General features: G+C 38.0%; 1 protein-coding gene across 1 annotated transcript in view; it reads left to right on the top strand.

Moving 5' to 3' along the window:
* Window positions 1-18,233, top strand: part of LOC129938444 (NADP-dependent malic enzyme) — a 41,232-nt gene extending 22,999 nt beyond the window's left edge. Inside the window, exons 3-8 of the mRNA XM_056046004.1 lie at window positions 8,123-8,463; window positions 8,524-9,079; window positions 16,913-17,065; window positions 17,138-17,290; window positions 17,350-17,644; window positions 17,706-18,233. Coding sequence (XP_055901979.1) covers window positions 8,123-8,463; window positions 8,524-9,079; window positions 16,913-17,065; window positions 17,138-17,290; window positions 17,350-17,644; window positions 17,706-17,872 — 1,665 coding nt within the window. The 3' untranslated portion in view covers window positions 17,873-18,233. The remainder of the gene's footprint in view (window positions 1-8,122; window positions 8,464-8,523; window positions 9,080-16,912; window positions 17,066-17,137; window positions 17,291-17,349; window positions 17,645-17,705) is intronic.
* The last annotated feature ends 5,353 nt before the right edge of the window (window positions 18,234-23,586 follow it).

Consider the following 23,586-nt stretch of genomic DNA (forward strand, 5'->3'; position numbering starts at 1 on the left):
TCTATCCTCGCCAGTTCATTAGTTAACTCGTTTCCAGATACATCTTATGTTATGCTATGATCTAAGAACCGTTAGTTCTTGGGAACAGTAATGTATAAGCTTTGATTTGATCATTGTGGCAGACATCGAGTTTATTGCTGCTTAGCTATTAATGAAATCATTTAGGCCTGTTTTGCAGCGTATGTCACTGCCAATACCTCGTCTTGAAAGACACTGCGTTGGTCGGCAAGTCTGATAGATTTGGCAAGATTGAGTGCTGCCGTGGAACATCGTTCACCCTTTCGTTCCTATCAAGAAACATAATACTAAAAGGTTTATTGAAATTCAGACTTGATGTCAAGTATTCGGCGCTCCCATTGTTCCGTATGTATTCCTGTAAAATCTGCTCGTGTGGTTGGCACTGTTTTCAGCAGTTTCTTGTACACATAAGTTCAGTGTTAAAAGATTAAATATTGCTTCCATACTTGCACCTGTTTCACCTGTATATATATTAAGCTTTATCTGATAATTTCAGTGGGATTCCACCTATGTTAGGAATTACATAGTCTGATATTTTCCTCTTGTTTGTAAAGAATTCTAGGTCTATTTTAAGGTGGTTAATCATCAAGCTTAAAGTAGTTAAGAATTTCCTTGTTGCCAGTAGAACTACTGCTTTGGTAAGAATTCCATTAATTACCAGAATCCAGAGAAGTAGTAAGAGTACACCTACTTGAAACGTTGCTCTGGGCTTTTTTATCTTAAACTCTGTACCCCTATAGTTCTCGATTGATATGTCTATATTTTAACATACACACAATCCAATTTATAGTGATGGTTAGTGCGATGGACTGTCATGCGAGAGGTCTTGGGTTCAATCCCTGCCTATGCCACCTAAAGTTTTTCTTCACGGGTACTGCCTCTGGCGAGGTACTGACAAATTCTCCAAGGGTAATTCTTGTCATGAAAAGTGCTTTCTCAAATTTGACGTTCGGTTCCGGCGTAAAACTATAGGTCCCCTCCATCCCTGACAACAGTACTCGCACACAGGAATGGTTGAGAGTTGTCAGTCACTAGGCGCTAGTTCTCAAACGGACTGTTGCGCCACCCAATTTATTTATTATTTTGTGAAGTAGATATAAATTCAGAGCTGAGGTTGCTTCGGATGTGAATGTCTAAAAGTCCCTCCAAGCTTTTAAGAATTAACGATGTGAGCATTATTCTTTATCATTAATGTCGCTAGGTTTACTAGCTTTTAGTATAAAAACTACTCTGACCTCGCGTCACAGCTTTGGAACATACCCCCGTTTGAGCCTATTAAGGAATGGGTTTCTAAAATGTATCAGTGGAGATCAGAAGTGGGTGTTTAGCATGAGTTCTATGCTTTCGTGACACGATTCTGTCAATTGGCCACTGGGTTTTCTTAGTGATCATATTGGTTTGGGTTCTAAAGATTTCACTAGATTGTTTAATTCATAAATAAATTATTTAAATGAATTTGATTCATAATTAGAATTTATTAAATAAATAAAATACAAAAAGTATGTCCATAAAGTTTATCTTTTGAAATGTTATACTTTTGTTTGTATTCTAAAAGCATAATATGTAAATGAATAATGATAGCAAATAAATAAATAAGTCATTAAGTTTAAAGCTGTTTTAAGAATTTAATTAATAACTGATTGTGTCATTAACTGGTTCAAGGCATAATTTCCATTCTGTGCTATGTTAATGGTTGACACATAATATACACATGATTGACTTCCTTTTGGAACTTTTTTTTCACCTATGTTAGTTTTTATATTCAATACGCCCTCCTCGCCGGATCTAGTTCTTGAACGGCTTATTATAAGTTGATTTAATCCAACCTTGACAGCATTGTTAAATAGTGCATCAGCCTGTTATCGTTAAAACATATCTACCACCTTTGACACTATGGGTGAGTTGCACTTGTTTTAATGAAACTGAATAGCTCAAAATTTTCAAATGTTTGAGTTTCCACAGCGATGCAAAAAGTATTTCACCTTGTATTTATCTATTGAACTTATATACGAGTATGTCTTATGTATAACTCCCATCAGCAAAATGATTGGTAACATCATTTATTAATTAACGTTGTCTAAACGCTGCTAAAATAGCTCTTTTCTCCAGAAATGCTTATCAGAATAGTCTCGATTACAAGTTCTTTTCTACTGTTAAGCTTACGTAACAAACAAATATAGCTGCAAGCTCTGCTATTCGCCTCAAAGCTTCGTCGCAGTGGACTAACAACAACATTGGCCACTCCGTAATTCTTAGGCAATTAGAATCAATTCCAAAGCACACAGACTACACCGTCCCGCAACTGCAATTCGACAGAAACATCCAGATTTCGATAAAGGAAGTCTTGTCCTGACTTAAAGAAAACGTGATATCAACATCTGATATCCGTATTTTCTCAGATAGCCAGGCCGCTATCAAATTTCTGGACTCTATTGCAGTCCATAACTTTCGATCATCTCTAATGGAGATGGTGCAACAGTTTAATATTCACATTTGTTGGCTGCCGAGCCATAGAGACATTAAGGCAGATGAACTCGCCAGGAACGGTACAGTACATCCCATCCTACCACGGGCTACTTGTAAACTGCTACTAATGCAAGACGCTGTGAGCAGGGCAAGCACCATTTGGAACAACATCACCATGTGTCAAGTCACAAAAAACATCTTGCCAACACTGGATTTAAAACGTTCAAGGTGCTTTCTCATTTTAAGCAGATCTCATATAAGCTCGTTAATAGGTGTCATAACCGGACACTGTCTAATATGAAAGCACGCCACGTGACTAGGCGTATTCTCAAATGACTTTTGTATGGACGAGGAAAAGGGGGAAACAGTTCTTCATCTTTTCCGTACATGACCTGCTCTGGCTCAAAAACGGAAGACTTACCTAGGAGAATTCATCTTTAACGATCTAAGTCATATCGGTATAATCAGCCTCTTACGTTTCGTAAGGGACTCAAGCTGGTTTCATTGAGCTTAGGAGGAAGCCTCAAGATTCATGTGGTATCACAATGAACCATTAAACTGGCCTAAGTGTGTCCGTTTCCATCTTGGACAGCCACTATAACCTAACCTAACCTAAGGTTAACTACAAAGACAGAATGTGGGACACTTTCTGTCACAGCAATATTAGGAAATTTGACACCAATTTCGTTTCCTTTAGCTGCTACTACACTGCACCTCTGGCATAAAAAGAGTGCTAAAACCCCCCTTGATTGCGCTTGTTATAAAAAAAAGGAAAATAATTGTTGAGAACTGCTATCCTCAGGTTGTTTTGGTATCTAATTTTTGTAAAGTGATTTTTTATGACTTGAAGTAGATTTTCAAGGCAAAAATGCATTAACCAGCTTTAATTCAAAATATGTTATCAAAATTCGATCCTACACCACAATTAAAACCTGGTATAACGAATCAACTTCGTGTTCGAAGCATTTCCAAAGAAATGGACATGAGCACCTACCAAAATTGTTACAATCTCCTCCACTGATTAAGTCGACCATATAAAAATCCTCATTCAAAACCTTAGAACCTTATTGAAAATATAGTCACTTCTTCTGATAAGGTTTTTAAACAACTAGTAGCTAAAAAAGGCAAGAAGTGGTTCCATAGGTTACTGTATTTAACTGGTACACCTTTAACGAATCCGTATGCTGAGCTCTTCAGATAATACATTGGTATTTACGGTCGTTTCTATCCATTACTATCTGCGCGGTACATTTTGGATATTTCAGCTATTAGTGCGAATTTGTAGCAACGAAAACGTAAAATAATTGAGTACAGATCATCTTGCATTATCGGACCTTTCATTAAAATATCGTTTAATGATTTACCGGATGAAGTTTTAGCAATACAATCAAAAACCACTTTAAGTTTTGTAGTTGTTGAGTCCGGTCTAAGAACGTATTGATGAGGGCAAAAGTATTTCATATTCTTAGCTTCAACAAGATTTACCTCCGTCATATGTCCTAGAACCTCATACTCTTTCAAAAACTCCGCGTATTGATCTTTCACAACGATGTTCTTTTCAAGCCTCCTTCCTAAAGACATGAATCTATTCTTTGCTATTTCAAAGGATTCTCCTAAAAATGATGGATCTTCTTGAAACGGAAAACTCACAACATATCTACCTTCTTCATTTTTGGTTAACGTATTTTTAAAATGTTTTTCGAATATTTCCTCTTCAGGATTTAGCCGTTCAGAAGATAGAGGATAGTTTTCTATTTGCCAAAATTTTTCAACAAGTTCATGAAGACGTTCGTCTTCTGACTGCTCTTCCCTTCCCTTCCTACCAGACAAACTGTCCTGGTTGACACGTCAGAAAAATCATATGAGCCTGATACAACCTATTCAAAAAGCGTCTTTTGAAGAGTAAGCTTCTCTTCCAACTTGATTTGCCCAATAGATAGTAATTCAACGAAATGATCTGCGCTTATCAACATGTAAACCTTAGCTGCTTCATTGAAGTTTGGGTCAGCTAAGATAATATTTTTGGGAATTTTCCAATAATCTACCTTAAATGATTTACAAAGGATTTACAAGGAGCTCTAATTCGGTCTCAAATTCTGCTATCCTAGATCTACAAATTGACTTTGTGGTGTATCAAACATTTGTAACTTCGTTACCTATTCCACTTATTTATATATTTGACTTTGAAGCATACTCTTGGTAATGAAATTTGAGGCGGAATCTAACAAAACACGCACAGATTGAAATTTTCCATGATACTCTTTAATTAAAACAACCGCTGTGGCAAGAATTGTCTTGTTAGATGACCTACCTACTAAGGCAGCTGAGCGAGACGTGCCCTGGCCTTTATTGTTATTGACATTGTTGATTCTAAATCTGTGAAGCAGCCGATCATGAGGCAACGCCGCAAATGCTGCACTTTGGTTTGGTACAACGACGAATAGAATGATCCTTTCAAAAGATCCGTTTTTTTGCTTCTAGAAACCTCCTTTCCACTGGCAAGCTCAGAAAATCTGAGGAATAAATAGAAATAAAATAAAATGAGAGAATTCAGTTAGTTAAAGTGTTTACTATTAAAATTAGTTTAGTAGATACTTTATAAGAATTAACTTTATTTTAATAATCTAATAATAATTCTAATTATAATAATAGTATAATAAATAATAATATATTCATGGTATAAATATAATATAATAAATTCCATGTTAATTTGCTTAAGGTCATGCAATATTCCTCGGATCCAAATGGCTTCAGATGTAGCAGCACTAAGGGCTATATACTCTGCTTCACTTGAAGAAGTCGCAACAGTAGTTTGATTTTTGCTAGACCATGACACAGTACATCCATAAACTTTAAACGTAAATCCAGATACTGATTTTCTATCAATTACATCACTTCCCCAGTCAGCATCAGCATATTCAATCAAAGGATTAGATCTACGTACTTCGAAAACAAGTTTTTTCTTTTTGCCAATGAATTTCTGATGGGTTTTGTTGGTATCTTGCCATGTATCCAACTGGAAAACATATATCCGGTCTAACGCACATCATAATATATATTAAGCTTAAAAGCAATTCTCTGTTGGGCTTGTCTTTTTAAGTTGTAGTCCTTTATCCATCGGGGTTCTAGTAGGATTACATTCTTCCATTCTAAACTTGCTTAAAACTTTTTCAATGCTGGATACTTGCGATAAATGTATTTCGTTTTCATGAACATCAATCTTAATTCCAAAAAAATATTTAAGATTCCCGCAGTCTGACATCTTGAATGTCTTTTCCAAATTTTTCTTTAATTGCTTTATTTGTCTCAAGCTTTTTCCAGCAATGAGTAAATCATCAACATACAGAATAAGTATGATGATGTCATCTTCTTCTTGTCCCATCTTGGTGTACAAACAATAGTCGTGAATGGATCTTTTAAATCCCAATTGAAGAAGAAAATCGTTAAACTTTTTGTTCCAACATCGAGGTGCTTGCTTTAAGCCGTAGATGGATTTGAGTAAGTCACAAACATTTCCATCTGCTTCGGAAACCCCTTCTGGAACAGCCATATAAAGTTCTTCCTTCAACTCACCATGTAAAAATCCAGTCTATACATCGTATTAGTGGAATATCAGGTTTTTGTACAGTCCAACAGCTAACACAATTCGTATGGTTGTCAATTTTGCAACGGGTGAGTAGGTTTCGTCATAATCGATTCCAGCCTTTTGTAAATATCTCTTCACTACGAGTCTGGCCTTACATCTTGTCGGCTCAAAATCTTCGCATTCTTCGGTTTTCTGACCACTTGCCAAACTTTGTTTTCGTCCATTGAAGAGAGTTCATCTTCAATAGCCTTATACCATTTTGCAGCATCAGAGCAGGAATTGATTTCAGCAAAAGAATTCGGAATACCTGCTAAAAATTCATCCGCAGAAGTTGCTCTATAACTCATGTAATAATCATCAAACTTACTTGGAGGTCGGCGCTCCCGTTCGCTGCGCCTTACAGTAGCCTCGCCTTGAAGATCACTGTTGTAATTTTGCGAAAGGAACGCAGCTGCACCATCTCTGACAGTATGATGTTCATCTTCCAAGTCTTCACTAACTCTATCTTCAGTTATGATAACCAGAGTCTTCAACAGTTTCATTTTCACACAAGTCATCAACTAGTTGATCTTCTGTTTCATATTGGTTAAAATCAGAACCGACGAGTATTTCAGATGACTCTCCCTTAATTCCAATTTCGTCCGGTTTTTTTCCCAACCATCAACATAGGAAAGACTTGCTGTCGATTAAATTCGAATTAAATTTGTTTGGAATCTCTTGTTTCTAAAATAATTCCTACGAAAACGTTTAACTTTTTAAGCACATTTCAAATCTAAACGACACAAGTTGACATAGTCAAGGTCAAATTTTCTATACTAATCGTTGTTGACCAATAACAAAAAAAAGTAAAAGTTTGTTTTGGTTTCGTTTTCTTTTCAAAGCTTAATGGTAAGCGTTTTAAATTAATTTACTTAAAAACAACAAAAACAAAAATTGCGGCTTTTTGCCAAAAATCTTTTGTTTATTTTCAAAACAAAACACAAGCAAAAAAATCCTTTGCAAAGATATTTTTAACAATCAATCGTTCGTTCTTGAACTGCCACAGTCCCAAAAACCAAAACATCTGATCTGATTTTACGAAAATGTGTGTGAGTTCAAAAAAAAAATTATTTTGGAAAATGTTCACTCTTCCATTTTTTCACATCGAGAAGCTTAAGTTTATCTTATGATTTATAAATAAATTATATACTTTTTTCTATATCCAAACAATTATCAGCTGCAAATTAAATGTATGTTTGTTTGTTCTTGAATTAGTTAGCTTTACCTTAATTGAAGGTTGAGACCTCAAGTCATGCGTTAATCACATTTTTTCTTTATCAAATCAAATCTGTTTGTTATCAACGAAAAAAAAAAAAGAAGACAAATATTAGATAAGATTTCCCTAACTCATTATTTAACACTTGCTTTTTAGCTTATTATTGGCACTTGTCTAGTCAACAAACCCACTTATTGAATGATAACAGATTTATGAAATTATTAGTTTAGATTTCAAGCACCTATCGAGTGTTGTTATCTACGTGTGGGTACTTTTAAGATAAATCGATTCGATAACATCGAAAACACTTCGGCGGAATCAGTTTGTCAGGGGCCTCCCTAAAACCGATTATGGTTTTATTAATTTAAGATATCATTTTACTGTCTATGGCTTTTATTGATCTTTTCCTTTAGGATTAAGTCATTAGCTTTATTTAGTTTTCGCTGTCTGTAAAGCAGTTAAGTCCTCTCATCTATTACGTCCGTCAAGTTCATCTTACGGGAAACAGGGCTTCCTACGCGTGATCTTGTACGATTTTTGGAAATATATTTTAGCTCTTTCCAACTCTTACCAAGTAGTCGGCGAATTCCTGTTTGAATGTTCTTCGCCAAGTATTTCTAAATCGCCCTTATGCCACTTGTGTGAGCTCCTGTGTAACCAGTTTCCACTGTATCGCTTGGCCACAACACAACGGCTTATAATTGAAATCCTTAACTTTAATTGATCTATGATCTGAAGATGTTTAAGAATTTTTTATAATAATAAAGAATTTACACAATTTTGTTTTTTTTTCACAGGGTTTGGCCTTTACATTGGAAGAACGACAAGTATTGGGAATCCATGGTCTGCAACCGGCTCGTTTCAAGACACAAGAAGAACAACTGGAACTGTGTAAAATATCAATCAACCGCTACTCTGTAGATCTAAACAAATACCTGTACCTAACCGATCTGCATGATCGTAATGAGCGTCTCTTCTTCCGATTGCTATCGGAAAACATTGAAGATCTCATGCCTATTGTCTATACACCAACAGTGGGTCAAGCTTGTCAGAAATTCGGTCTCATCTACAGACGTCCCCGTGGATTGTTTATTACAATCAACGATAGGGGTCACGTTTTTGATGTCCTTCGTAATTGGTAAGAAAATTATTGGCTCATGTCAAGTTAACAAAAATTATCTTTGATATTTCTCACTAGGCCCGATCCAGATGTTCGTGCAATTTGTGTAACAGATGGTGAACGTATCCTTGGCTTGGGAGATCTGGGCGCTTGCGGCATGGGTATTCCGGTGGGAAAACTTGCCCTCTACACTGCCTTAGCTGGTATTATGCCACATCAATGTTTGCCCATTCAAATCGATGTGGGAACAAATAACCAGCAGCTTCTTGAGGATCCCCTCTATGTGGGTCTGCGACAGAAGAGAGTTACAGGAAAAGACTATGAGGAACTTATTGATGAGTTCATGGACGCCGTTGTGAAACGTTATGGACAAAATACCCTTATTCAATTTGAGGACTTCGGCAACCAAAATGCATTCATGTTGCTGGACAAATACAAGAACACTCATTGTACTTTCAATGATGATATCCAAGGAACAGCCGCTGTAGCAGTTGGAGGATTGTACGCTTCGAAACGTATTACTGGCAAAAATATCGCCGACAATAAGATCTTATTCGCTGGAGCTGGTGAAGCTGCAATTGGTATTGCGGATCTTTGTGTCAATGCTATGATGGCTGAAGGTCTTTCACAAGAGGTGAGTTAGTTTTTTGTATGTTTTTTTAATAAAAGTATATTTTTTGGTATCTATTTTCTTTCTGTTTTTCTCTCATGTGTCAATTCATCTTGTGACTTATGGGAATCCTTTGTCAGACATAGTTTTCTGTTTAGTATAACAACATTTTCCTACTGTTAAAAATTATGTAGATATGGGGTAAACATGTTTTATGTATTTACTTCTCAAAATTTGGCAAACCTTTCTTCCTTATTCAGTTCGATATTCGTAATCATCAAAACTTGAATTTGTCTTTGCTAGATATTTGATGTTCAAAACATGTTTAAACGTTGCCAAATATTTCTACGATGTTGTCAAACATGCAAACGAGACACCTCATTTATTGCACAGATATTTTTGACGAAATACACGTCTCAGGAATTGTTCCCTTAATTAAGTGAAAGTAAGACGGTAGTTAAATGTTTCGTCACATTTATTGTTTGCTCAATTGTAATATAAAATAATTGAGTAATACTTATTCAAGTTCTCACACCTATACAATATTTGTATATAATCCCTAGCGGGACATAAGATCTCAACTACTCCTACGTGCCATTGGTTAGGGGTTTTTGGCGAGGTATTAGCGCTTTATCTAGTTTTCCCCAAGGTCGAAGATTCTTCCTCGACTGTTGTTTTTCACGTTCTTCTCACAATTCCGTCTCCTCTGAGTTCCTGAGTCAGTTGATTTTGCAAGGCAGTTATAATCTTTTCAAAGCGCGTGTCCAATCTACTGCCACTTGGGCCTTCCTATAGTATTGTCAATGGGCTCCTTACTTGTTTTCTTATGTTGTTCTTCGTTGTAAATACGATTGAACTATAAAACCCATGAGATGTTTCGTAGACACTGCCGCTCCACTGACATCACGCTTTGATCTTTTAATTGTGTCAATATCATTTGCGTATCCGAGTAATTGGATGGACCTTTGGAAGACTGTGCCTCTAGCGTTGACGGTTCAGTTTTGCACAATTCTTTCCAGAATGATATTGAAGAAGTCGCATGACAGTGCATCGCTTTGTCTAAAACCTTTTTTGACATCAAATGCATCCGTGAGATCTTTTCCGACCTTGATAGAGTAGCGTGCATCGTCATTCTGCACAAACGGATAAGTATGACAGGGAGCCAAAACTAGACATTGCCCTGTAGAGCTCTTCCCTACGTATGCTATCATACGCGGCTTTAAAATCGATAAAGAGATGGTGATTAGCTCCTGGGTTTTTTCCAAGATCTGCCGTAGTGTGAATATTTGGTCGATAGTGGACTTTCCTGGTCTGAAGCCACACTGATAAGGACCAATCAGGTTGTTGACGAACGGCTTCAGACGTTCACATAATACGGCAGAAAGGATCTTATGCAACGTTAAGGAGACTGATGCCTCTGTATTTGGCGCAATTTAGAGAGTCTTCTTTTTCATGTATCGGGCAAACTATGCTGAGATTTCACTCATCGGGCATGCTTTCTTCCGACCATATTTTGCAGATGAGTTGCTGCATGCTCCGTACCAAGTCATCGCCTGATGCTTTGAATAGTTTGGCAGCGATGCCATCAGCTCCAGCAGCTTTGTTTAAATTCAGTTTAGATATAGCTATCTTCATTTCGTTTAGGTCGGGTAGGCGGAATTGTTGATCTGCGTCGCCAGGTTGAGTGGTTTTATCTCCCTTACAGCGGAATTCGGTTCGTCATCGCCCTTATATTATCTGGAGAAGTGGTCTATCCATATTCTCAACATAGACTGCTGTTCTACTACGATGTTTTCATGATCGTCTTTACAGGCTTCGGTTCCTGGCCCCTGGTAGTTTTTTTACCTTTTGGTAAAATTTACGAACCTCATTCCTGTTGTGATATCTATATCTCCTCGATCGCGCGTTTATCATGCTCTCTTTTTTTTCCATCGTAGAGCTCGCGAGCAGCTCTAGTCCTTTTGTACAGCCGTGTTGTATGCCTGTTGTTGCGCTTGTCGTCAAACCAGGGTTTTCGGTTTTGGTCGTGTGAAACCTAGCACTTCAGTGGCGGCATCTCTAATGGCTGCAAGGCAATGTTGCCACTGGTTTTCTATGCTTAATGCAGGCAGCATAGGACTCCTTAAGAGGTTATTGGAGACTCGATCGGAAAAGGACATGGCAGTCTCTTGCGATTGTAGCCGTCTAACATCGAATCTTCTCACACTACTTCATTGTTTTGGCTTGGATCGTCCTTGTGGATATTGAGATGCGTGAACTGCGTACTAGCTACCAGAACGTCTGGCCCCGCAGCGATCAGCCTGAATCCGTTGTCGTAGGTGGTGTCGTGCAGGCTGTATCTCCCGATTGTTCCATCAAAGATGTCTTTTATTCCTAGCTTGGCGTTAAAATCTCCTAAGAGAATTTTAATGTCATAGCCAGGGCACTGCTCATATGTCTTGTCCAAGAGCTCGAAGAATATGTCTTTGGTGTCTTGATCTTTCTCCTCTGTTGGGGCATGCGCGCATATTAGGCTTATGTTGGCGAATTTAGCCTTGATGCGGATTGTCGTGATGCGGTCGCTTACACTGTTGAAACTCAAGGCTTTTTGCCTGAGTCTAGTTCCTAAAACAAATCCACACCCAAATAGACGCTGCCTTTGTTCTCGGTAGAAGTCGCCGTAGTATATATCGCAGTCTTTTAATTTGCGTTTGCCCGGTCCATCCCATCGCACTTCTTGGATGGCGGTTATATCTGCCTTGAAGCAGTTTAGGGCTTCCGCTAATTGTTTGGCTGCACGTGGTCTGTTTAAACATCTAACATTCAACCTACAGATCCGAAGTTCGTTGTCCTTATTTCGTTTGTGTAGGTTAGGTTGTCAACATTGAATCCGTCCGTATCCAAAGCTTGTTGGTGCTTAATTTATTTTTACGTGGTCAGGAAGTCACACCGACGGCACAACCCGCAACCTGGACGACCAGATTTTTAGTATTACTCCAAGGACGGGGAGCCGGATAAACCGCCCCTTATAAGCCTGGGTTCCGAATAAGTCGTAGAAGCCATCTAAGGTGTCACTAAGTAGTTCAACCTTACTGGAACTGTAGACGCCACCGTTGATTCCATCTCGGGAATTCCTGCGCTGCCGTCTGGATAAGGAGAGGTGCCTAAGTGGAAACACCTCTCCCCCCTCTCTCGTTTGCTGCCCCCCCAACAACTTTCCACAGGGGTTGGAACCCAATCTCCAGTTGAGGTATTAGGCACCCGATGTCCACCACGGGGAGGTGAGAGTAGGAGTTGATAGACAGAGGTGGCTTTTGTGAAAAACAAGTGGACGCTTGTGTCCTCTTGAATGCACATATCAGAATTTTAACTACCTTCACGTAATTAATCGCGAGTGAAGAGCATAGGTAAGGATATACGGGGTGTTGCATCCGTAAAGGACGGGGAACAACTTACTTGGCACTGGAGGCATTGGGTAATGTACAGGAAGGTTGGTGAGGATTTAGGTTGAACTGGGAAAATTTCAGAATGTTTCTAGGTATCAATTCCAAGATACTATATTAAATATTTGTTTTATGTTGTCATTCTTCTTTTGGCTAGGCTTGGACATTTGCAAATAATTGGATGAGGTGTTACCCATTTAATTCATGTGGATGCTCAATTTGATCCGTTACGATACCTGTCAATAAGTCCTACTGAGCCCTGTTTCAGAAACCAGTATTTTTGCTTGAATGACACTGCAGTAATCTGGTAGCTTAATTGATCTTCCTAGTAGAGGATTATATAAAAAACATACCAGAATCCCCCTTTTTAGAACCATCCATAAAAACAGATACATTAAATAATAAATTGGGTGGCGCAACAGTCCGTTGTGAACCAGGGCCTAGTGACTTACAACTCTTAACCATTCCTGTGTGCGAGAACTGTTGTCAGGAATGGAAGGGACCTACAATTTTAGGCCCAATCCGAACGGCTAATTTGAGAAAGCACTTTTTCATGACAAGAATTACTCTTGAAGGATTTGTTACTGGGTATTTGGTAAAAAAGGAAAGAGCTGTATATTCATCGTTCATGCTTTTTTCCCATCAGACATATGTTCGCTCTTCATTGCCTCAGCGACTGTCTTTGGATCTTCATCATTGTTGCTGGCCACGTACGATAGATATCCATATCTTTCAGTTGGATTTCTTATTCTGGTAGATTGTCTTATTCCTCTCTCAGATATGATTCCTTCTGAAGATTCTTCAACAATGATATAATCTTGGGCATCCAAAAAACTGTTTTCACTTGCATTTTCGTCACTTATTTCGATTGGTATTTCATTTATTGAATTCACTGATGGAATTATGTCTTCATTCCCCACTGAATCATATTCTGTAAAAATATCACAATAAGATGTATCGTGTGTCTCACCATCTTTTGGAAAAATTTGCTCATAGAAAACTGTGTCTCGACTTATTCTGACTTTTTTTTTTATAACGTTCTAGCGATAACGTTGCAGTGTCAACATTTAGGACCCTTAAAGTTCTTATTCCCAAAGTTTTTCTTGTACTTGCATCCAAATTAACGTCTTGAAGAAGTTTGGGTTTAATACTGTCTCCTGTAATAAGAAGCCCAGAGCTTTGGATTCCCATTATCATTGGCTTGTATTATTCGGGAATACCAGCTAAAAGCATTGATCCTCTCCATTCTTCATCTAGGTTAAGGCCAACAGACCTGAGCTTGTACGATGAATTTAAAACATCGTTAACGTACCCATCTACGGTAGAGAAATCTTTTAATTTTGTAGAACAAAACTTTTGGATGAGCCTAACTCTCCTCACAAGACCAGAATCTTAAAAAATTTTCTGAAGAAAATCCCAAATGTCCTTAGCGCTTTTGCCATGTCTTATATGAGAATAAATTGATCTTCCAACAAGCAATATAAGCTCCGATTATCCTTTTAAAAGCTTCGTTGTATCCTTCGCCGTCTCACTACCATCAGAAACAGACTTCCAAAGTCCTTTTATTTGGAAATAGGTAAATAGAAATGGCGATCTCAAGGCAACCTAACCTGAGATCCAATTAGCGCTGTAGAGCGCCGTTTTGATACCAAAAACTCGTTTGACCTTTGATTGAAAGGGATAGATTGATAGAGAAGCTTTAAAGCGATTATGTTAGAGACATTTTGTAGCATTGAGAAAAAAGATTAGGTCTCTAATCTTTGTCTCAGATAGCTCATCGAATTCTTGAAAGAATGCTTTTCCAAAGCATTTCATTCTGGTGTTTGCCAAAGCAGGACATTTGCAGAGGAAATGGATTATGGTTTCACTTTCTCTTTGGTCACTACAGCTACGGCAAAAGGTGTTGTAAGAGATACCCAACTTCTCTGCATGAACGCCTATAGGCCAACGTCCGGTACAAACCGCAACAATCCTGGCTATGTCTTGCCTTGGCCTGCATAGAAGATCGTTTGTACGGGTTTTGTTATAGGTGGGCCATATCTTCCTAGATATAACGCAGTTGGGTAAAATGCTTCACCTTCGGTTTGATGCAGTTTGGTAGATAGAAAAGATTTTACTCTTCATAGCACCAAGAAGAATTTTAACCATTTCCGCAAGTGAGCTATGAAGGGCCGATCCTCGCCTGGCTAGCTCGTCATCCCGTTCATTTCCCACGATACCACTATGGCCCAGAACCCAGATCAGGGTGACACCGAGGTTAAAATTCAGGTTCGCAAGCTCATCGCGACATAGCTGGACCAATTTAGATGAGGATATGGCCGATTTAATGGCTTTGACAGCTGCCTGACTATCTGTAAAGATAGCCACATTTCGGTTTTGGTTTGGGTTTTGTTTAAGTATCTTGCATGCCTCCCTTATTGCCAGCAGTTCAGCCTGAAAAACGATAGCAAAGTCAGGAAGCTTAAGGATTTGGCTACATTTAGGGACTCAAAAAAGATCCCAGAACCAACTCCGCACTCCATCTTTAAGCCGTCAGTAAAGATGGTTGTGTCGAAACCTATCGACACGATGTCATCCTCCCAATCTTCTCTCGATGGGAAAATAACCTAAAAACCCTTGCTAAGGTTCAAAGTAGGAGTGCAGTAGTCAGTGTCCACCGAGATAATATCTGAGGGAATTAATTTCGTAGTGTTGCTGTGACCGTAAGGTTTTGACAACCAGCTAGGTATTTGATTCCTTCAGCCTAATAGCGCTGCAGGAAACTATGTATTTAATAAAAAGGTCGATTGGTAGAAAATCCAAAATAACGTTTAAGGCGTCCCCTGTGATGCCCACGCAAGCTGTTCTCTAAACCTTCTTTAGCTTATTAATGTTATAGGCTTTGCTTAGAGCAGGCCACCACACAATCGAACCATATGTTAAGATAGGGCGTACTACGGCTGTGTACGTCCATAAAATCATCTTCGACTGAAGTCCCCACTTTTTGCCGAAAGTTTTGCTGTTTAGTTTAGGGTTGAGTATAACTCCCAAATATTTTGCACTGGAAGACAATGATAGGATTTGACCATTGAGTCGAGGTAGCATGAAGGGCGGTACTTTAGTTTTGGTGGTAAAGAACAACAGTTCAGTTTTACTTTGGTTAACTCCTAGTCCACAACTTGTGGCCCAGTTGCTAACTTTCTTCAAAGCTGACTCCCTAATCACAGAGGAGTACTTTCCTGACACCAATAGCACCAAATCATCCGCGTAGGCTACCGCCTTCACTCCACATCTCTCTAATCAAACGAGAATTGTATCCATGACCAGAAGCCATAGAAGAGGCGAAGGAACACCACCCTGGGGTGTTCCCCTACTCACGTGTTTTGTTGCGATTGTATTGCCTAGAGAGGCTCGAATCTTCCTACCACTGAACATGGAAATAATCCATTCTCGAATGAAGTCTTCAACACCGAACTTAACGAGCGGTTCTTCTATGGATTCTGTAAGGACGTTGTTAAAAGCACCTTCTATGTCTAGGAAGTATCAAGAGTAAATTCTTTATAATGGATTGTTTGTTCTACAGTACGCACTACCTCATGGAGGGCAGTCTCCGTAGATTTGCCCTTAAGATAAGCATGCTGAGAACTTTCGAGAGGTCGTCCAACTAAGATTTCTCTAATATGGTAATCAAGAATGCGCTCCAAGGTTTTAAGCACAAAAGATGTTAAGCTTATTGGTCTGAAATCCTTCGCGGATTCGTGACCTCGCCTACCCACTCATTTGGAAATAAGCTTCAACGGAAAATTTCCAGTCTCCGAAGATTTCGCTTCCCCGAAGCTTTTCAATACTGAATTTCGTTTCAGACATCTTTTCCCAATACAATTTCCTTATTGTTTTGTATTGAGATAGTGATAAGGCCCATAACCTGTTGATTTTAGAGCCAATATTCAAAGTCAAGTCGAAAAATCTTTATTTTTGCATTCATCTTAGCGTCTATGGGAAACTTGAATCTCTGATTACAAACCAATTAACAATTCTATGGGAAAATTATAATAGTTTCTTGTTTTTCTTCCTTTGTCTTTGCGAACTCCAATTAAGGCGTTCACAAAATTCACAAACAAACAGATACAAATCTGTTGTAAGTTTATTAAGTAAGTGATTTTCCTATTAGACATGCTTTAAACTTCTTTTAATCTCTGATCTAATAGCTTCATTCGAGAATTCTTCTATATACAATAAATATACGACTTTAAAATTGAAATTATTCCTCCAATTACTTTTCCCCCGTTTTAAGCAAGCACCGCCTTTAAACTGTTCTTCCTCTCAACACTACACACGCAATATTTGCAGCGCAACATTTAATCACTTTTTAGAACTTGTGCAAATTTTATTTTCTCACTTGAATTGTTTAAAAAATCAAATTTTAACTTTGTTTTATATATTTATGAAATTTAAGGAAGCACGTAACAACATTTATATGGTCGACATTGATGGTCTTCTAACAACCACCCGCAAAGTTGGCGATTTAATCGGCCACAAAGCTTTCTATGCCAAGGATGTTGAACCAGAGAAGGATTTACTTCAAGTAGTAAAAAACGTTAAGCCATCTGTAAGTCAAATAATCAAATAAACTCCACACAGCTTTTGAATTTAAAAAAACAATAAATTTGATTGATTTTAGATTCTCATTGGAGCATCTGCTGCAACTGGCCTATTTACCAAAGAAATTCTCAACATTATGGCGCAAAATAATGAACGCCCCATTGTGTTTGCCCTCTCAAATCCAACAAGCAAAGCTGAATGCACTTCCGAGGAAGCATATTATGCCACCGAGGTAAGGAATTTCTTAAACAATTCTTCAGCAAGCTTATTTTATGATGATTATATAATTAGGGTCGTGTGATCTTCTCATCGGGATCACCTTTCCCACCAGTTGAATACAACGGAAAGACATACTATCCCGGACAGGGTAATAATGCCTACATTTTCCCTGGTGTTGCACTTGGAGTTATTGCAACTGGCACACATCATATTCCCGACGATATGTTCCTAATTGCCGCTCAGGAGCTGTCGAATTTTGTCGAACAAAGTGATCTGGAAAAGGGATCACTCTACCCACCGCTCAGCAAGATCAAAGAGGTGTCTATGCGAATTGCTATCGGCGTAACAGAATGTGCCTATGCTAAAGGTAATTTTAACCCCAGACTGATTGAAATGTATCGTTAAAAAACACATTTTAAATAATCTAGGACTCGCATCGACTTATCCCGAACCCAATGACAAACGCAGCTGGCTGGAACAGCAGCTCTACAACCACAACTACATGAGTTCCATGCCGGTGACATGGCCCTGGCCCAAATCTCCCGAACTCAAAACACGAGAATTGCAACCCACCCAGTTGTTCAAAGATAAATAAGTGCGTTCTATATGGCTCATCAAACTAAAAAAAATAAAACAGCTAGCTAGGCCAACTTACACTCTCTCATTTTTATTTATTTTTTATTTAATTTATTTAGTGTAAAGTAGCCTTAAGCTTATCTTTAAAAAACAAAACAAAAATCAGAAAAGTGGTACGGTCAATTGAATTCAGAAGTCGAGGAGTGAGAGACAATATCAAAAAAAAAATAGATAAAACTAAACAAACAGTATTCTTTCATTCATCGAGTTATAAAAAAAAACAAAATCTTTAAGAAAACCAATAAACAATAACAAAAACGTCGACCACTACTACTTCAAGCCGTCTAGCGGCGTTAAACAAAAGAAAAAGAAACAAAAACCTAGTGATGTTTGTGTCCTTAGAATATAATTTATATTAAAATCAAGCAAATTTTTATTTTTAAAATAATTATTAAATGACTTGCCAGTGAGTATTTTTTCTTTTTTTTTTTTAATTTTAATACTTTATTATTTTATTTTATTTTATATGTTTAAAAATGTGTTTTTTTTTAAATTATTATTTGTAAATAACTTTCAGAGCTAGAAGAAAGAAAAGAAAAATGTGAAGCTCTTGATTATCTCAAATTAAAATTGATACAATCAAAAATTGTAAGTGTCCGGTCACACATAACAAGTTTAACTAATTTAACTAATTTAAATTAAAGAAAGAAGAAGAAGAGATATAATAAACAAACACACAACATACACAAAACAAATACACTTTAAACAAAATTGTTTATTTAAAAAAATATAAGAAACAAAAAAACTGTTAAAAATAAAAAGCAAAAGTGTTTTCATTTAGAAAAATTGGATTAATGGTTGAAACATTGCTGAAAAAAGGAGTTGAGGTCGTTGTTCTTAGGCGCTGCCTCTTGCAAAAAATTGTCAAATCCCTCAAGCCTAATAATTCGTGTCGTGAAAAGTTTCTCCAGATATATTCTCCTCGATGCAACGAACCGACGATGATGTAGTTTTACGCACATTTTTTACAAATTCCTTGGAAAGTTATAGTATTTTGTACCGTCAATTTTAATAATGCAAAAATTATTGTGGCATGATTTTAAGTGCGTTGGACTGTCATGCCAGAGGTCTTGTGCTCGATCCCTACCTATGCCATCTACAAATCTTTTCACGGGTACTGCCTTTTGCGATGAATTGACAAATTCCAAGAGTAACTCTTGTCATGAAAAAGTGCTTTCTCAAAATTAGCCGTTCGGATTCGGCATATAAACTGTAGGTCCCCTCCATTCCTGACAGGCTTGCCAGATTGGGCTATTTATCGGAAATTGGGCTATCTTTTTCCAAAATTGCCGACAGCAATTTCAGTATGACAGCCCAATCATAATTAGCCCAAATCTAATCTTTGACGATTTTATTTTCCGTACACATCAATGATTTATATATAAATCACTTTTCTGCCTTTTTAAGAAAATTTGTTATTTTACGAGTAGTCTGAATGTATGCCTTTACGAAAATCAGCCAAGTTTTAAGGATCTACACTTGGAGATAATACAAAAAGCAAGAAAACAGTACAGAATATTCAAAATTTGGAAGAACAATGGAATTGGAGTCCATTTTTTTCCTCTAAATTTCCAACGAAATTTGAAGAATTTTGGACAGAGTTGGCTCTGAATGTAAAAAACATTTCAGGTGTATTAGTTTTCGGAGATTTGGCGTATTTCGTAATACAATTATTAACTTTACCTGTGAGCAACGCTGTAGTAGAAAGAACATTTTCTTTCATGAATTGTGTAAAAACAAAACCAAGAAATCGTTTGACTACAGCATCGCTCGATGCAAATATGCGCTTACGTATTGATGCTTCAGTTAAAAAAAATTGTAAAGATTTTTTACCCTCGAATGAAATGATAAGTAAATTCAATCAATCAATGTACCAGTGTGATAAAAAAGCCCGTGACGATGACGATAGCTCTGATAAGATATCGCTTTTCTAGACTGATTTGCAGCAGTTGCCCTAATATGTTAAATATGATAATATGTAAACTCTTCTTTTTTTTTATGGACTTATGTTTTTTTTTGTATTATAATATTTTTTTGTTTTTAATAAAAATGAATTGTGATTGAAGTTTTAAGAAATGTTCTGTTTTTTATTGGTATTGGGCTACTACTTGGGCTACTTTTTCGGCTCCGATTTTGGGCTACAAACATTTTTAAATTGGGCTATGAAACTAGTTCAAAAAATGGCAAACCTGATTCCTGACAACATTACTCGCACACAGGAATGGTTGAGAGTTGTATGTCACCAATTTATTTATTTATTTTTTATGAATGTCTCCGTTAAAGGTTTTTCTAGATTGTTGTGTTGGCTCAGAGGTAAGAGACAAGATTAGGGTGTTGTCGGAGTTAGTTAAGATAATAACTTACAACAATAACAACTGACAGTTAGCCTTAATTTGGTGGCAAGTTCTTACACTTGCTTCCCTTGACCATTGTTTTTTCGCTTAGTTTTTTTTTGAAAATTACCAAAAGAATTTACGCAAAGATTTATCCTCCATTATACACATAAGAAGAAAGAAGAAACCACACCGGTGGGCTTCAGAGCTTGACTCGCTCAGGAAAGAATGCAGAAAACTTTTCAACCGGCCAAAGCCGAAAGACTTGCCTCTCACTGGGACTCTTACAAAAAATCCCTAAGAATCTACAAGGAGGCACTAAGGAAAACAAAGCGATCTTCTTGGCGATCCTTCTGTGGCACGATAGAAGAAACTTTTGAAGCCTCTAAGTTACGGAATATTCGTTCAACTAGTCTAGCGATTCCAAGCTGCTTGAAAAATGCAGACGGCTCCTGGACAAATTCAAGTAATGAATCGCTGAACTTACTACTGGACACTCACTTTCTCTGGAAGTTCTCTTACCGAAACTTGCAACAATTATATATGTTCAAGTTCAAATACAACTTATCCACAAGGTCTGATCATAAGGGACAATCTACAATGGGCTCTCAACAGCTTCAAAACATTTAAATCTGTAGGACCAGATGAAATAATACCAGCCGAATTACAAAAAGACTTCTGACATAATTTCTCGGCCATATTTTCTCGGCATGAAGAGAAGTTAAAGTTGTTTTTATATCCCTTTTAGGGCAAGTATTGGTACAAGACGTCTGTCTTCGTCTCAACATGCCTACTGTAAAGGTCAATCGGTGGAAACTGCATTACACACTTTAGTACACACCGTCGAATATTTCCTCCATCATAAAGAGTTCACTATGGTTGCTTTCCCTGACATTGAAGGTTCCTTTAACAACGTGGACACATCTGCAATCACATCTGCACTAACATCTCTAAATGTAGAGAGTTCGCTTAGGGAGTTAATTCATTTAATGCTTACTAGCAGAATAATTAACTCAAAACTGGGCAACTCTTCTAGTAGACGATTCGTTAGTAGAGGGACACCGTAAGATGGTGTTCTATCCCCTCTCCTCTGGAACCTAGTTGTGAATGAAATCCTAACTGGTCAGAATGCGGAGGGCTTCAGAGTGATAGCCTATGCGGACGACGTTGCTATTGCAGTTTCAGAAAAGCATCTTAACATCCTAAAGGAACTCTTACAAAATGCCTTGGACAGACTAATACTTTGGGCTGATCGGTGTGGTCTGGGTGTTAACCCACACAAAACCGATTTGGTCTTATTTCCGTGGAGATACAAAACTCCATTTGTCAACCCTCCCTATATTAAAAGGAATCCAATTAAAATTCTCAGACAAGGTGAAATACCTGGGTCATGTCTTAGATAAAAAACTAAATTGGAAACGCAACGTACAGGAAAAAGTCAAAAAAGCTACGGTAGCTCTCTTTTCTTTCAGACCGATTTTAATGTACGGTGTGGCAGTATGGTGGACTGCTTTAGAGAAAAGTATAAACAGGGATAAGCTAAATAAAGTTCAACGTTCAGCTTGCCTATGTATAAGCGGATCGCTTCATACGACCCCATTTGCGGCACTGGACACCTTACTTTACCTAACACCTCTTGACATTTTTAGTTAGAATAGCTGCTAGCTCTTCTATTTGCCTCAAAGCTTCGTCGCAGTGGACTAACAACAACATTGGCCACTCCGTAATTCTTAGGTATTTAGAATCAATTCCAAAGCACACAGACTACACCATCCTCCAAAGGCGGAACTTTTGGTGATAAAGGAAGTCCATAACTACTGTCGATCATCTCTAATGAAGATGGCACAACAGTTTAATATTCACCTTTGCTGGGTGCCGGGCCATAGAGACATTCCAGGTAACTGTAAGGCAGATGAACTCCAGGAACGGTACAGTACAGCCCATCCTACCACGTTTAGCAAGTATTGGCATACCAATCACTACTTGTAAACTGCTGCTTATGCAAGACGCTGTGAGGAGGGCAGGCACCTGGTGGAACAACATTCCCACGTGTCAAGTCACAAAAAACATCTGGCCAACACTGGATTTAAAACGTTCAAGGTGCTTGCTCTCTCTAAACAGATCGCATATAAGCTCGATAATAGGTGTCAGGACACTGTCTAATAGGAAAGCACGTAACAAGACTAGGCGTATTCTCAAATGACTTTTGCAGTAGCTGTACAGACGAGGAAGAAACGGTTCTTCATCTTCTCTGCACATGCCCTGATCTGGCTCGAAAACGCAAGAATCACCTAGGAGAATTCTTCTTTAACGATCTAAATCATTTCGTAAGGGACTCAAGAAGGATCCATTAAGCTAAGGAGGAAGCCTCAAGATTCATGTATCACAATGGTCCATTAAACTGGCCTAAGTGTGTCCGTTTCCATCTTGAACAGCCACTATAACCTAACCTAACCTTATCCTCCCTTATTTGGCGAAATGCTTCGAGTGAGTTCCGCTTTCTAAGCTACCAAGACATAACAAATGCACCTATTTGTTAGCCTTTGGTCTTTGCTTTGCCCAGCTATATATTGATTTTTCTGGGTAAACAATGAAAAGCCAATTCCCTATGCATATAGGATAAACCACAGCTACCACGATACTCTCACAAGGAGGCCATCCCATATATGTACCTGGACTTAATCAGGGGGCTACAACATATCCCGTGATACCGCGTCTACAGTGGTGTGTTAATTTAAGTCTTTGATGAAGTGCCATCTAGGGAAGATAACCCACTTCTAGGTCGCCCGGCATCATGTGGGACGCAATCCACCTAGCTTTATCTACAATCACATCATTCCTAAAAATGATATTTACTTCCACTTCAGACTTATTTTTGCCTTATATGAAATACCGATGATAATAGTTCGATCTGGAAAGTCAACGTACTCAGGCCAGTAGTTGGTCCGATGTAAGACCACATAGATATAAGGATTTTTTTGGCTTTTTTAACCATTAGCTTATGTCAATTATTGTCAGCAGATTCGTTTAAAGAAAAAGTTTTCAACCAAGTAGAAAGAGTTTTTTGTAGTACCCGTGGCATGATGGTTAGTGCGTTGGACTATTGCGAAAGCTCAAGACGCTAGAAGTTTGCGTTGTATGCATCTCTCTCCCTCAAGGGAAGCGGATGTATATGATTGCGGCTTATGCGGCTGGAGCTCCGCAGGTTACTTACTTTGCATCAGAACTCGAGATTGTTTTTAGGGAACTTAAACTGAGCTTGGAAGAAAACTATTTCATCTTGGCCGGTGATTTTAACGCAAAACATGAAGATTGGGGAAATCAACATAATAATCCCAGA

This window comes from Eupeodes corollae, chromosome 1, assembly GCF_945859685.1.
Source record: "Eupeodes corollae chromosome 1, idEupCoro1.1, whole genome shotgun sequence".
In the NCBI taxonomy this organism is placed as follows: domain Eukaryota; kingdom Metazoa; phylum Arthropoda; class Insecta; order Diptera; family Syrphidae; genus Eupeodes; species Eupeodes corollae.